We start from the raw sequence: 13,179 nt of genomic DNA on the forward strand, positions 1-13,179 counted from the left end.
GTTGTAATCAGCCGAGTTTTTGACTCGGTCGTCTCTCTAGCCGATACTCACCATGGCCATCATGATGAATCGGCATATGCTTTCCTTTTGCCCGTGTTCGGGGCTGACCCGAACTTCGATCGAGTTTCATCATGATCTTCTCGGGTCTGCCTCCGAGCGATGCTTTGCATTGCCGACAAGGCTGGAGGAAATCCAAATCTTTTCCATCTTGTGACTCGCTGTCACATGTAATTGGAATCATGCTGAGTTTGTCGTCGAGTCATTGAATGGCCTATATCTAAGCTAGCACATATTGATTACTCACCCTTGAGAAAGAGACTCATTCGAAACGAAGCATTTCGAGCACGCCATTCATTCACACAACATGACAGCTACGCAGAGCAGCACAGCAGCGACCGACAACACCAACAACGCATCGGCTGTGAATCCTGCGGAAAAGCTGCTGGATAAACTCCCCGAGCAGCATGTCCAGCCTCTGTGGACGGCCATGCGCGCCATGGTCACTCCCAAGCCATCCCCCAAGGCGGAGGTTGCGGTGTGGAGATACAAGGAGCTGCGCTCTTTGTTGTTGGAAGCGGGCGACGTGGTGAGCAGCGAAGAGGCCGAGCGGCGCGTCCTCATGCTCGTAAATCCGGCGCTGAGTAAGTTTCTATTTCGCTCTTGGGATGGGCAAGACACAATCCACACACTCTGGACTAATGTGGTGTTTTCCTCAGAGGCGCCATTCACGACCGACACCATCTACGCGGGCCTGCAGCTCATCAACCAGGGCGAGACGGCGCCCGCGCACCGCCACCAAGCGTTCGCGCTGCGCTTCATCATCGAGGGCAGCCGTGGCTTCACCGCCGTCGAGGGCGAAAAGGTCTACATGCAGGCTGGCGACGTGATTCTCACCCCGCAGTGGCAGTGGCACGACCACGGCCACGAGGGTACAGGGCCCATGATCTGGCTGGACGGGCTGGATCTGCCGCTCTACCACCAGATCCCCACTCACTTTGCCGAGCCGTATGAGAAGGAGCGGTATCCGAGCAAGTGAGCATCAATTCCCCAGATCCCTTTGGTGAATATCTCAACTTTACTCTTCGGGTGTAGAACAGAAGGAAGAAAGCAAAGTAAATTACTGACAGAACTTTCTCCAATACACATAGGCCCGTCTCAAACAGCGCCCTCCGCTTCCCCTGGGAGGACATGAAAGCAAGACTCGACGCCGATTCCGCGCCCTGGGCACTGCAGCACTACCAAAGCCCCTCGGGCGACTTCATCTCGAGCACGCTGGGCGCACACGCAGAGAAGGTGCAAGCGGGAAAGCAGTCGATGGGCAAGCGCGACACGTGTTCTTATATCTACCACGTCCACTCCGGCCACGGCCAGACCGAGATCACGACGACGAGCGGCGCGACCAAGATGGTCCGCTGGGGTCCGCATGACACGTTCGCCGTGCCCGCCTGGAGTCGCATAGTGCATACAGCGGATGGCGAGCAGGATTGTTATCTCTTTGTGCTCTCCGACAGGCCTTTGCTGGTGCAACTGAAGATGTACTCTCTCGGGGAGTAGGGATTGTGTGTTGCTTGATAGAGATGTACACATGTGCAAAGAAAACACTGGGTTGACGGATTGTTGTCTCCCATGTCCTCCCGAAATGAGGCTAGTTCATCAGTTGCAGAAGGCTGATCCATGAGCATAGGCATAAAATATTATGAGCCCAAGAGTAGGACGATGGCCTTGCTCCGAATAAAACTCAAGACCTAGAGATAGCCATGATACCCCTTTGTAAAGTACCGAGTCTCCTGACCGATGTGAAGGGACTTGTTGGGGCCATGCAGCAAAGCCGCGGGTGATGAGACTTTCTTCGCTCCCACCTCGTTTGCCCCCGAAAGGAGCCGCAGGCAAACAGAGTCCATGATCCTCATTCTTGCGTCGGCCAGACCACAATGACGATGGTAATATTGCCAGATCAGGCAGTTTGCACTTTGTAAAACTGGGCTGGCTTCCTCGGGATTGGTACGGAGGACTCAGTATTGATAGAGTTTTGATATATAATCAAACTTCGGGCGGCTTCCGAGAATCTCACGACATCAAGGCTGTGTTACCAGTAACACCTTTATGTTACAGTCCTGCTGGATGCAGGAAAGGGTTGCTGACACGAATCCTCGTGTCATTGTACCTGTTGCCTCTATTTGTAGTTTAGGAAATGTTTCTTATTCGACTTCTGTTCGGGCGACCCGAGAGCCTTTATGTGACGCACCATCGTCGGGAGAAGAGCAGACTAATCAAACAAACACCTTGTATATAACTGATATCAAAGGAACCAGGCTAGAAGCAGGGGTGAAGAAAGCATCCTCACAACAAGCAACAACAGCAACAGGCTGTCAGAAAATTGGAGTATCAACATGAACGTGGAACTAGACAAAATCCAGGTACGTATGCATACCTTCATTAGTCGCAAATCCTTTCCAAGACCAGGCCGTTGACACAAAGGAATCGCCATCAGATACCTGATTATCCCTCAGGATCGTACAACTTCATCCGCCGTCTCCGAGGGGAGGAGGAACTGTCATTGCCGACGCCGATCAACAACAGCTTGTCAAACGGAGCAGCTGCATCTGCAACCAGACGCGCAGAAACCAGCAGAAGGAATGGGCCAAATGGGACCTCGGAGCAATCATGGGTGAAATTGAACGTGGCAATCATCGGCGCTGGGGTTGGGGGTCTCTCAAATGCAATTGCCCTGGCTCAAATGGGCCATGATGTGTCCGTCTACGAGCAGGCTTCCGCATTGAGTGAGGTAAGCTTTCTGTCGCGCTGACCCGGATCTTCCCTGAGTTGGTCCGCTCTGCAAGAGCTCATGGTGGTGTGCATAGGTCGGGGCTGGTATCCAAATTCCCCCGAACTCGACTCGCATTCTCCATTCGTGGGGTCTGCGTCCTGCTCTCGAACGGCGGTCTGTCAAGCCCGCGGCTCTGCTCTGGCGACGTTGGGAGGACGGGTCCGTCATCGGAAAAACCAAGCTCAACCCAGAAATTGAGCAACGGTTTGGCTCACCGTACTATGTGACCCACCGAGCACACTTGCATGAGGTTCTGCATGATCGTACGGTTGAGCTGGGTGTTCCTGTGTATTTGTCCAAAAGGGTACAGAAGTATGACATCCAAAATGGCGAAGTAACATTTGTCGATGGCCAGGTAGTTAAGGCGGATCTGATAATTGCTGCTGATGGTGAGAATGGGCCTGAGATATGATCTGTTGCAGCCCATCAGCTGACTTCTACTGCCACAGGATTGAAGTCACTAGCTCGCCGTGTACTCAACGGCGACAAAGACAAAGGACCTTGGAGTCATGGGCTTTCTGCATACCGAGGAACCATTTCCGTTGCCGATATGAGGGCAGACCCGCTGACAAGTTGGATCGTCGAGCAGCCGAATCTTCACATGTGGTATGCCACATTTGAGTACCATAAACAGTTGCGAGCATCTAGGTTAGCTAACTTTGGTGCTAGGGTCGGCCACGATCTTCACGTAATGAGCTATGCCATTGCTGGGGGTGAACGTTTCAACTTGGTTGTGACCCATCCGCAAAGTCGGCACGGCGCAGCGGAAAAATCCATGCCTCAAATACTGGAGGAAATGAGGTCACGGTATGTTGGGTGGGATCCATGGTAAGTCGATTTCTCACGGGCAACACGGTCAACGGTGGTGCCGAAATACGCTGACTGTGTGTGTTTCTGGATAAAGCCTAAGGCGGCTTTTGGAGATGGTGACTTCAACCCTAGATTGGCCCATCTACTGTATCGACATTCCTGACATTTGGTCATCTGCTTCTGGAAAACTTTTGATCACGGGCGATGCAGCTCATGCGATGGTCCCGTACATGGCATTGGGAGCCGCCATGGCCGTGGAAGATGCTGCCGCATTAGCAGCCACATTGAAGCATGTCCAGCCAAAGGAAGATCTTCCCGTCGCAATATCAAAATGGGAAGAATCGCGCAAACCTCGGGTGAAGAGAGTCCATGAAGCCAGTTACGGACATGGCTTGATTTTACACCTTCCGGACGGGCCGGCGCAGCGAGCTCGTGATGAAGCCATGAAGGCAGAGGTGCAGGGTATAGAGATCAAGGAGAGCCCAAATCAATGGAGCGACCCAGTTGTGTCTGGGTGGGCGTATGGGCATGATCCAGAGGCAGAGATCGAGAAGATGTGGTCGAATGCGAGGGGAAAGCCGTAGCCTAGCGGTCGGGAACTGGATTGGCTTCCACAAGAGCTCGTTTTAGAAGCGGTTGTACTGATATCAAGAGAGTTGTCCACATTTCAGTTCTGTGCTCACCCACACTTCTGCGAGAGCTGCTGGAGGAGGTGGCTATATGTATTCGGTATGTATGTACTGTATGGCATGGAGTGATGGACAAGCGGCCAGAATATTCTCGCCGCACTTGCCGTTTACAGAAAGTCTTGGCGCTGGTGGGTCCGCTCCGCAAAATTGTGCAGTTGAGGTCCGCGAAATTTTGGAGAGCTTTTCCATATTTCTTCGAGGCACAACTAGTATCCTAATATCTCCCACATTCATTAGAGGCGCGTGTTGCGCATATCCTCAGCATGACCCTCCTCATCCTCACCGAGACCTCCGCGGGCTATGCCCTGCTCAAAGCCAAAGACAAGAAACTTCTCAAGCGGGACGACCTTGCTTCCGAACTGACCAGTGTCGAAAATGTCACCTCTATGCTCAAATTGAAGGAATTCCAAAAGTTTGATAGCGCTGCGGCGGCACTCGAAGAAGCGGCCGCAATCGTGGAAGGCAAAGTCACCCCGAAACTTTCCTCGCTGCTGGATACCTTGAAAGACGAGAAGAAGATTTCTCTGGCTGTCGCAGACCCAAAACTGGGAAACGCGATCGGAAAGATTCCAGGCTTGGAGATCAAAGCCATTGCCGATTCTACCACTGCCGACCTGTATCGAGCCATCCGAGAATACCTGCCGTCTCTCATTCCTGGTCTATTGCCGGAGGATGTCAAGACAATGTCCCTGGGTCTTTCGCATTCTCTGGCGAGGCACAAGCTCAAGTTCTCTCCTGACAAAATCGATGTCATGATTGTACAAGCAATTGGCCTGCTGGACGACTTGGATAAAGAGCTGAACACATATGCTATGAGAGTCAAGGAATGGTATGGGTGGCACTTCCCGGAGATGGCAAAGATACTGAACGACAACCTCGCATATGCCAAAGTAGTGTTGAAGATGGGCATGCGGACGAACTGGGAGAATTGCGACCTGGCCGAAATTCTGCCTGAAGAGATTGAAGCTGCAGTCAAGGCTGCTGCGGACAGATCAATGGGAACGGAAATCACAGACGAAGATTTGGAGAACATCCAAAGCTTGGCCGAGCAGGTGGTGCAGTTTACAGAATATCGTACACAACTTGCCAGCTATCTTACGGCAAGGATGACAGCGATCGCCCCCAATCTAACAACTCTTGTCGGTGATCTTGTGGGTGCGCGACTCATTGCCCACGCTGGAAGTCTGATGAACCTGTCCAAAAGCCCCGCGAGTACGATACAAATCCTTGGAGCCGAAAAGGCACTGTTCCGCGCATTGAAGACAAAGCACGACACTCCTAAATATGGTCTCATCTACCATGCCTCTTTGATTGGCCAAGCCACCGGCAGAAACAAAGGCAAGATGGCCAGAATACTTGCCGCCAAAGCTGCACTCGGACTGAGAGTCGATGCGCTGCAAGAATGGGGCGATGACGAAGTCAACATTCCCGAAGACGAAAAGGCCGCTCTTGGCCTATCCGCACGAGCGAACCTTGAGCGCAAACTTGCTGCTATGGAGGGCAAGCCGCTCAAACCTCGCGGAGTCGCTATTGCTCCTAACGGAGTGTCTACCACGCCGCAGCCAAAGAAATGGGAGATCAAGGAAGCACGGAAATACAACCCAGATGCCGATGGGTTGGCTGGTGATGAGGCCCCAGCTAAAGAAGAGAGGAAGTCAAAGAAGGATAAGAAAAGCAAGGAAGCCAAGAAGCTCATTGAGGAGGTTTCGGAGGATGTGGATATGAAAGAAGACGGCGAGTTGGATATGGATGAAGCGGAGTCACAACCCGACGAACCGATAACTGCTGCCGAGGTTGAAGCCATAGTACCGTCCGCCGTCAACGGGGTGAATGGCTCATCCAAAAAGGAGGCCAAGAAGGCTGAAAAGGAAAGAAAACATGCAGAGAAAGCTGCTCGCAAGGCTGCGAAGAAAGAAAAGAAGGCCGAAGCAGAAAAGGCGGCAACGGCTGGCCACGAGGACAAGATCGAAGCATATGCTGCCCAATGTGGATTGAGCGTGGAAAGATACAAGAGGAAGCTGGCAAAAGGCGAGATCCAGTTCCAAGAAGACGGCACACCGGCAGTCGTCTCGAAGAAGGACATCAAGAAGGCTAAGAAGGCGGCGGAGAAAGCGGCGGCAAAGGAGGCAAATGGGGAGGTTGAGGGGTCCAAGAAGCGGAAACGAGTGGAAGAAGATGCCGATATCTCCAAGTCCGAGAAGAAAAAGAAGCGGAAAGAGAAGGCATAATGTGCTGACTGATATATACGCTGTCTTTTTGTCTTTCTGCATCTTCAGGTTACTGCATGGCGTCGGAGGTTGGTGTTTTCGCTGGTCGGAGGGATGGTGGCGACGAGAAAAATGTACAATCTAAAACCACGCGGCTGTGGCAATGAACGAGCCTAGTTAGAAGGCTACCGTACTGATGGCGCCCTCACATGAATGCACCGTTAGCTTTATCCGTGCGAGGCATCTGGTTCTGCGCTTAGAGTCAGCATGGAAAGTGATGCTTTGCTTAATGTATGCATCCCGTCAAGCTGAGGTTTCCCCGCAGTAGGGTTTGGTTCTCGAAATTTTTCTCCGCACTGTTATCTGCGGCTTTGCAGAGAATCCGACGTGTGCTTGTGTTGCTCAGGAAGAGTTTGTGGCTTCTAGACATGTTCCTCGCCCAAGAACGAGTTGAAGGGGAGTGTGCCTGCCGGTAATATCTGAGATTAGAGCGTCAAGCAGCAGCAGCAGCAGCAGCAGCAGCAGCGGCGGCCAGATTTGCCAACATGAGAGTAAGTGCTCTCTGACGACCTTATACTCTTCACCTCGTTCCCACCACACACTCTGTGACCATTGCTAACGAAATGCTCACCCACAGGTTCTCGATCCCCAATCCGCCCTTCTGACAACCTCCGAAGTACATCAGTTCCTGTCTCAACATCCGCCCAGGCCCGCGCCCCGGAAGATTGGCTCCTACAAGCAGGTCAATCTGAAGGACTATGAGCGCGTGCGTGACGATGTACGTCTACAGCAGCCCGAGAATGTGTCCCCTGGGCTCAGCGATCCATAAAAGGAGGAGAACGGCTGCTGACCTCGCATGACACGTCTTTAGTTCGGGCATTACATTACGAATACAGTCCCCTTCATCGCTAGATACCCACCGCCAGAGACGTTCATCAAAAATGTTGTGCCTAGATTACATGCATTTGGGTTGACGAAGACGGAAGCGCTAGGGTTGATCAATCTGGGATTGGGACTGCCCAGGGGTCAACAACGGCAAAAGGCTGCGGATGAAGATACACAAGCACAGGGTGTCAACGGCGAGGGCGACCATGACGATAATGATCATGACGACGACGCTGCGGCCGGTCAGATACCTGTAGAGGAAGAGGAAGAGCCAGCAGAACCCGACGATCGACAATTTCTTTCTCTCGTGATAGAAGAATTGGAGGAACGATTTCCCGGTGAAGAGGGCGAGGTTCAGGTTCAGCAGATCTTGGAGACGATGCGCGAGGAATACAACCGAGCACACGCAACGCACGCTTCGGCGAATGGAGACACGAAAAATCAATAGAGGCGAATTGGACGCCATCTGATGGGAGATTACTACGGAGCTCGACGGACTGCAGGATCAATTCACCTAGGTGCTTCATTTCGGCCCTCACTGAGGCATCATCAGTTGGGGGCTGAATGTCACAGAACCCAGCTTTGAAACGATTCCCACCATCAAAGACCTGCAAGTTGTCTATTCAGACGATGTCTGAACGACTCAGCCGAGACAGCAAACCTGTTGGCATCTGTTGAGAGATTGTTCATGGCGAGACAGTTAATCAAGGAACCCTGCAGAAGATCAGGCCATCCATGGAAACCACATCTCCAGCAGGATAGGATGGCTTGGAGCAAACGCCTGAGGAGCAACACCAGAGCCGCTTCAAGCTCGATCCGGATGATGAGGTCAATGATCAGAGCCTCCAGTTTCACGAAGGACAAGAAACCACGCCGCCGCAACGTTGCCTCATGGGCCATGGTCGGGGATTATCCATGAACCCCAGAGAGTCATCTTATGTTATCCCAATGCGGACTGCAACCAGTTGGCCAACGGCACCCACATTCCAGGCCCCTGCTCTCTATCGTGCGCTGTACCAACGTCCTACGAGGTACTTTGGGACTCCGCCCTTGATCCCAAGTCCGCACTTCTCATCGATTCGACAGGCGGATTTTCCTGCTGATCTCCACCTCCTATTTTCAGCCTTAGAGTTTTTCAGCCCCCAATGGTGTGGGGTTTCGCTAAATGAAAAGGTAGATCCCTTTTTCAAACTCGAAATTATTGAAAGTACGTTGTTTTAGCTTCATGCTCGGACCAGGAGCATCAGGTGTTCTTGGATGTGGCTCGTGTCACGCAAGAGTCGGCCGCTGGTGCCGCTAGACCTGGGCTTTCCTCAGGGGCGAAGGCGGATTTTAGAATGGCCTTACAAGTTTGCAGCTGACTCTTACTCGCGAAGGTGACTGCATTGTCATCCTCTGCGAGAGTCCAGTGGTGGTACGCTGTGCACTTCTCTATAAGGACCGACTCTGAGACTCTCCTAGCTCTCCCGATTCATAGATATCAAGCATAACGAAACAATAGCAGCATCCTAGAGCGATCAAGGCTAGCAGAAGCCAAGATAGAGCAGACCACCTTTCGAGTCAAATCTCCACAAGTTACGATGGCGAATATCCGTTTCGCGCTCGTCTACAAATTTGTGGAACGCTCTGGATCCTTGTGAAAGCCTTTGAATCCTTCAACCATGACTTTGCCAGCTCGTATCCTACTATCTCATTCTGTCTTTAGGTAATCGAGCGTCATCAGTACTGAAACCTTAGGCGACCAAAGTTTCGACATCAGGAGCCATTTAGCCAGCCCTGGCCGTGCCTCATCAAGCCTCATCCGCAATCTAGACACCCTTCTCGTCCAATGAGATCTTCCAGAGCAGCTAATGTGCCGGGGTAAGGGCCCAGGGGCAGAGAAAGGCTGACTCTTCATTCCTGCAAGAACCACAACTGCAACCGTGCCCACGAGGGGGCTGAACTCATTGTTCAGCTGAAGCACCAGACTTTTCACTGGCCGTAGAATTTAACGGAGACTCCCATGATGACCAGGTGTCAGCACAGTCCGCGCGTCTGGTTCCTGGAGCGTTCGATCGAACTGCTACCCGAGATTATGCCTTGTGAAGACTGAAATACTCCCAATATCTCGCCTCCCCGGGTTGGAAAATCCTCTTGAAACCTGACGTTCCTCAACCCTCATACTTCTGCACTGTTGTAGGTTCTCACTGAGCTTGCTGGCCTCGTTCACATACTCCCTCTCAAGACATCGCATCTTCCATTAAAGGCAATAATGGCACAGCAACCCGGCGACATGCCTATCGAAAAACCAATGAACGGGGTCGCTGGAGCGTATCCCAGTGGTGCTGCTGGTGCTTCAGGGAAATGGTCGTTTGGTCTCTTCGACTGCTTCTCTCCATTTGGGACCTGTACGTACTCTCACTGGAACAAACACTTGTTGGTTGATCGTTTGCTGACTATGGTCTTGCGGGACAGGCTGTATGGCATGCTGGTGCCCGTGCATCCTCTACGGCAGGACGCAGGACCGGTATAAGGGTGACCATGACTCTAGCGGTGTCAACGGATCGGTAAGCATCCCGAATTTTTTGCGTCTGGCCCTTGCAAGGCTTTGCTGCCCGCTCATTCACGATCGGGCCCTGTAATATGTGTGTGGGCCGGGTTTCATCGACTGACTTCCATTCAAGTGCTGCGCATTCTATGCCTTGATGTGTATTGGCGGCCACTGCATCCTCCAGTGCATGAATCGAGGCTCAACACGTGACAGATATGGCATCGAGGGAGGCAGCTGTGGTGATTTCTGCACGTCGTGCTGGTGTGGATGTTGCGCCCTGATTCAAGAAGACAAGGAAGCCATCGTGAGGACGACTGGCATGGATCCAAAGACCAAGCAGCCCTATGCCAGTCCAGGTCAAATGACATATCCATGATTGGGACTCGTGGTATTTGTTGTTGTAGGGACCTGTATGAAAGAAGGCCAAGGGAAATTTTCTGTTGCTTCTAGGAGTTTATCAAGTGGCAGGCGGACTTGGCAATCGAGGTTGATTTTACACCTGTTATACGTAGGCATATCTGCTTGGTTTGTGTGCCGCCGTCAACCCTGTTTCAACCTGCTTTCACACTGTGGTTTTTCTCATTCAACTTTCTCCTTGCTCTGTGACACACAGCCAATTCACCACAACATTGTCACACTGCACTGCGCGCCACAGGTCCTCTTCACCGTTTCAATTGTCTGTGTCCTTGCCACGGGTCCCCTCACCTGCGCCTCACGGCCTCGGATTCAGATCACTTCCTTCTGCAGCCCAATGGGAGACCCTCCCAGCGTCGACCACGGTCAGTGGGTTGACAGACTCGTTGTCGGCCCCAAAAATGTGCAACAAGAATTCACCGTTCACAAAGACCCTTTATGTGCCTCCTCCAAGTTCGTTGGCAGAGCTTTCTCAGGAGACTTCAGCAAGGGGAAAAGTCAAGAAATGGAGTTGCCCGAGGAAGATCCAAGAGTCGTTGCCTTCTTCGTCGACTGGCTTTATGCGGGAAGGCCGCACTCAAGAACAGGGCGTTTGAGGTTACAGCTTTCCGCTGGCACGAAGATATTTTCTGGCTGAAGGTTACCTTATGGCGGGTCGTTTGATGAGCCCTGGCCCGCAAGTCCTGGCGTATAACGAGCTCAGGCATGTCGTCTCCCGTCTACCAAGAATCCGGTCTCGCGAATTCGTCAGCTCGCTATTCTCTGAAGACAGTTCCTTTTCCATGCAAATGTACGTGGTCGAACATGTGGCCTACTGGATTCGCAGGTGGCGAGAGACGGAAGATTGGGCTCGGCTCTTCAATGTTCATGAGCGATTTGGCATGGAAATGGCGCTGGCCATCGTCCGCTCTGACAGAACGAAACCTGTTTTCCTGCACCCAGCGGATTAATAGCGATTCGCCGAAAAACAGGGGTTTGATCTTGCGGATGTGGAAGCACAAGCCAGGAGTGCCGATGATCCCTGGGCAAAGGTCGCCAAAAAGACACTGTATCAAGCAACGATAAGTGAGTCAACACCCCGGTCCTTAGAGTTTATGATCCTAATTCAAGATCTAATCCTAGTTGAGGAGCAGACTGTGGTCGGTACTAAGAGATCTGCAATGCAGATGCCAGGTCCTGAGGCTACCGCGGCAGTCAAACGCGCAGGGCTTGAGTGAGTCACCGACAAGGCCAGCTGCTTCTCGACGTTCGACCAGCAGAGGCAGTCAACACGATCGCCTCAGCCCGCTCAGACTTCAATCCTCGGCACCGGCCATTCAGTAGCCTCTGCGTCTGGCATTGGCGAGATCCAATTGTGATAAGTCGTGGTACAGCTGTTAAATGAAGGGAGAGAACGAAACAACGTCAACGGGACCTGGTGACAGGGAAGAAGACGAAGAAAGTCCCAAGGGCATATGACAATGGATGATATTGTGGCTGTAAAGAGGACAGATGCTGATTCACGGTTAACCCGCTAATCTTATGGCTCTGTGCACTTGCGCTCACCCCAAGGTGTTCATTCACCTCTACTGCCTTGCCACTGCATCTCTACGCTCCACACTGCCTGGCTTCCCTCGCCTGTTCTTTATCTTTTCCTCCTCTATTCGTCCGTTACTAAATACACCTTTCATCCTACGTTTTCATCGTTGTCTGCATTGTTCTTTCTACCCTGTGGCCATGGCCTCAGTTGGAGACCTTGATGGAACAACTACAGATGGTGCAATGCAAATTTCTCAGGTAGATGTGGTCACCATACTCACTCGACCGGAAGATCAATGAAAGCGTGAGTCAATAGCTCAGGCTCCCAGAAGATCCAGAAGATGATCCGAACATCATCAGAGTTCTATGCGACTGGCTCTGTGCAAATCAGGTCCTGACCAATCTTACATACCCACGCAGCTTCTGGCGCTTGGGAACCAGACAGACTCTGGCTGGAGGTCTACATCGCAGCGGATGGTTCTTGCTCCCGGACCCGAATATCCATTGTACTGACGATAATTCACAAAGCCTGTGAACACGCATGTTACGGTGTATGAGTCAACAAAACCGCTGTGCTTGGGGGCTAGGGACATCCCAGACAATGAGAATAGGCACAGACCCAAAGAGCATGTATCATGAGCCTGAAAGACCAGTCCGTCCCAGCTTGAAATCAATAGAGTAAACACTTGAGGTCTCGTTCATAGGTCTCTATCTTTCTGTGGTTGACACATTTCCGTGTTTCTTTTCCACACCTTTTGATCGCGACAACTTTTGGTACGTAATCTCGTTCTTGTTCATACTTCATTCAAAATGATCCCACTTTGCTTTTTGCTTCTCTTGCCGCTACCCCGTCCTCTCGTCGAAAGTCCCTCGCTCGTTCTAATTTCTTGTCATGCTCCTGCACCAGGGAGCAGTGGCGTACCCAGCCTGAGTCTTCCACCGTATTGGCGGTGGCGCTGTCAGGATCAAACCTCTGAACAAGGCACCTTCCCATGTTGGCAGCGGCAAAAGGGAGATTCTAGGAGACGGACGTCTGATGGGCTAGATCTTCTCCATCATCTCGATCGCTTCGACAGGAATTCCTTCCTCCAGGTTCCTCGGGACTCGGGTCAAAATTGATCCAGGGTGCTGTTTCGGCATCCCGTGGATACTGCTTCAAAAGAGCCGAGAGGCAACAACAGGGTAGTCCTGGAACATCATTACTGGATTGAATGTCCTTATACCCCTTTCACTGCGTTGGTGCACAATCAACGGCCTTCCTCCTGACCCATGATGACCAGCATGCTGCTCCAAAGCGGC

General features: G+C 52.0%; 6 protein-coding genes across 6 annotated transcripts; all 6 read left to right on the forward strand.

Moving 5' to 3' along the window:
• Window positions 1–364: 364 nt before the first annotated feature.
• AYL99_06549 (hypothetical protein) lies at window positions 365–1,554 on the forward strand (the record flags this gene model as incomplete). The annotated part of the gene is made up of 3 exons (XM_018838058.1): window positions 365–641; window positions 717–1,032; window positions 1,149–1,554. The coding sequence occupies 3 exons, from the start codon at window positions 365–367 to the stop codon at window positions 1,552–1,554; spliced, it is 999 nt and encodes a 332-aa protein (XP_018692618.1).
• An 836-nt stretch (window positions 1,555–2,390) lies between these two features.
• AYL99_06550 (hypothetical protein) lies at window positions 2,391–4,221 on the forward strand (the record flags this gene model as incomplete). Its single annotated transcript, XM_018838059.1, has 6 exons — window positions 2,391–2,417; window positions 2,492–2,785; window positions 2,862–3,216; window positions 3,277–3,433; window positions 3,497–3,655; window positions 3,732–4,221. The coding sequence occupies 6 exons, from the start codon at window positions 2,391–2,393 to the stop codon at window positions 4,219–4,221; spliced, it is 1,482 nt and encodes a 493-aa protein (XP_018692619.1).
• A 368-nt stretch (window positions 4,222–4,589) lies between these two features.
• On the forward strand, window positions 4,590–6,554 carry AYL99_06551 (nucleolar protein 58; the record flags this gene model as incomplete). Its single annotated transcript, XM_018838060.1, has 1 exon — window positions 4,590–6,554. One exon carries the CDS (start codon window positions 4,590–4,592, stop codon window positions 6,552–6,554), a length of 1,965 nt encoding a protein of 654 aa, XP_018692620.1.
• Window positions 6,555–7,078: 524 nt separating this feature from the next.
• Window positions 7,079–7,866, forward strand: AYL99_06552 (hypothetical protein; the record flags this gene model as incomplete). The annotated part of the gene is made up of 3 exons (XM_018838061.1): window positions 7,079–7,084; window positions 7,171–7,311; window positions 7,405–7,866. The coding sequence occupies 3 exons, from the start codon at window positions 7,079–7,081 to the stop codon at window positions 7,864–7,866; spliced, it is 609 nt and encodes a 202-aa protein (XP_018692621.1).
• Window positions 7,867–9,669: 1,803 nt separating this feature from the next.
• Window positions 9,670–10,324, forward strand: AYL99_06553 (hypothetical protein; the record flags this gene model as incomplete). The annotated part of the gene is made up of 3 exons (XM_018838062.1): window positions 9,670–9,805; window positions 9,873–9,964; window positions 10,082–10,324. 3 exons carry the CDS (start codon window positions 9,670–9,672, stop codon window positions 10,322–10,324), a joined length of 471 nt encoding a protein of 156 aa, XP_018692622.1.
• A 685-nt stretch (window positions 10,325–11,009) lies between these two features.
• AYL99_06554 (hypothetical protein) lies at window positions 11,010–11,312 on the forward strand (the record flags this gene model as incomplete). The annotated part of the gene is made up of 1 exon (XM_018838063.1): window positions 11,010–11,312. The coding sequence occupies one exon, from the start codon at window positions 11,010–11,012 to the stop codon at window positions 11,310–11,312; it is 303 nt and encodes a 100-aa protein (XP_018692623.1).
• Window positions 11,313–13,179: the final 1,867 nt, after the last annotated feature.

This window comes from Fonsecaea erecta, assembly GCF_001651985.1.
Source record: "Fonsecaea erecta strain CBS 125763 chromosome Unknown Scaff5, whole genome shotgun sequence".
NCBI classification, from domain to species: domain Eukaryota; kingdom Fungi; phylum Ascomycota; class Eurotiomycetes; order Chaetothyriales; family Herpotrichiellaceae; genus Fonsecaea; species Fonsecaea erecta.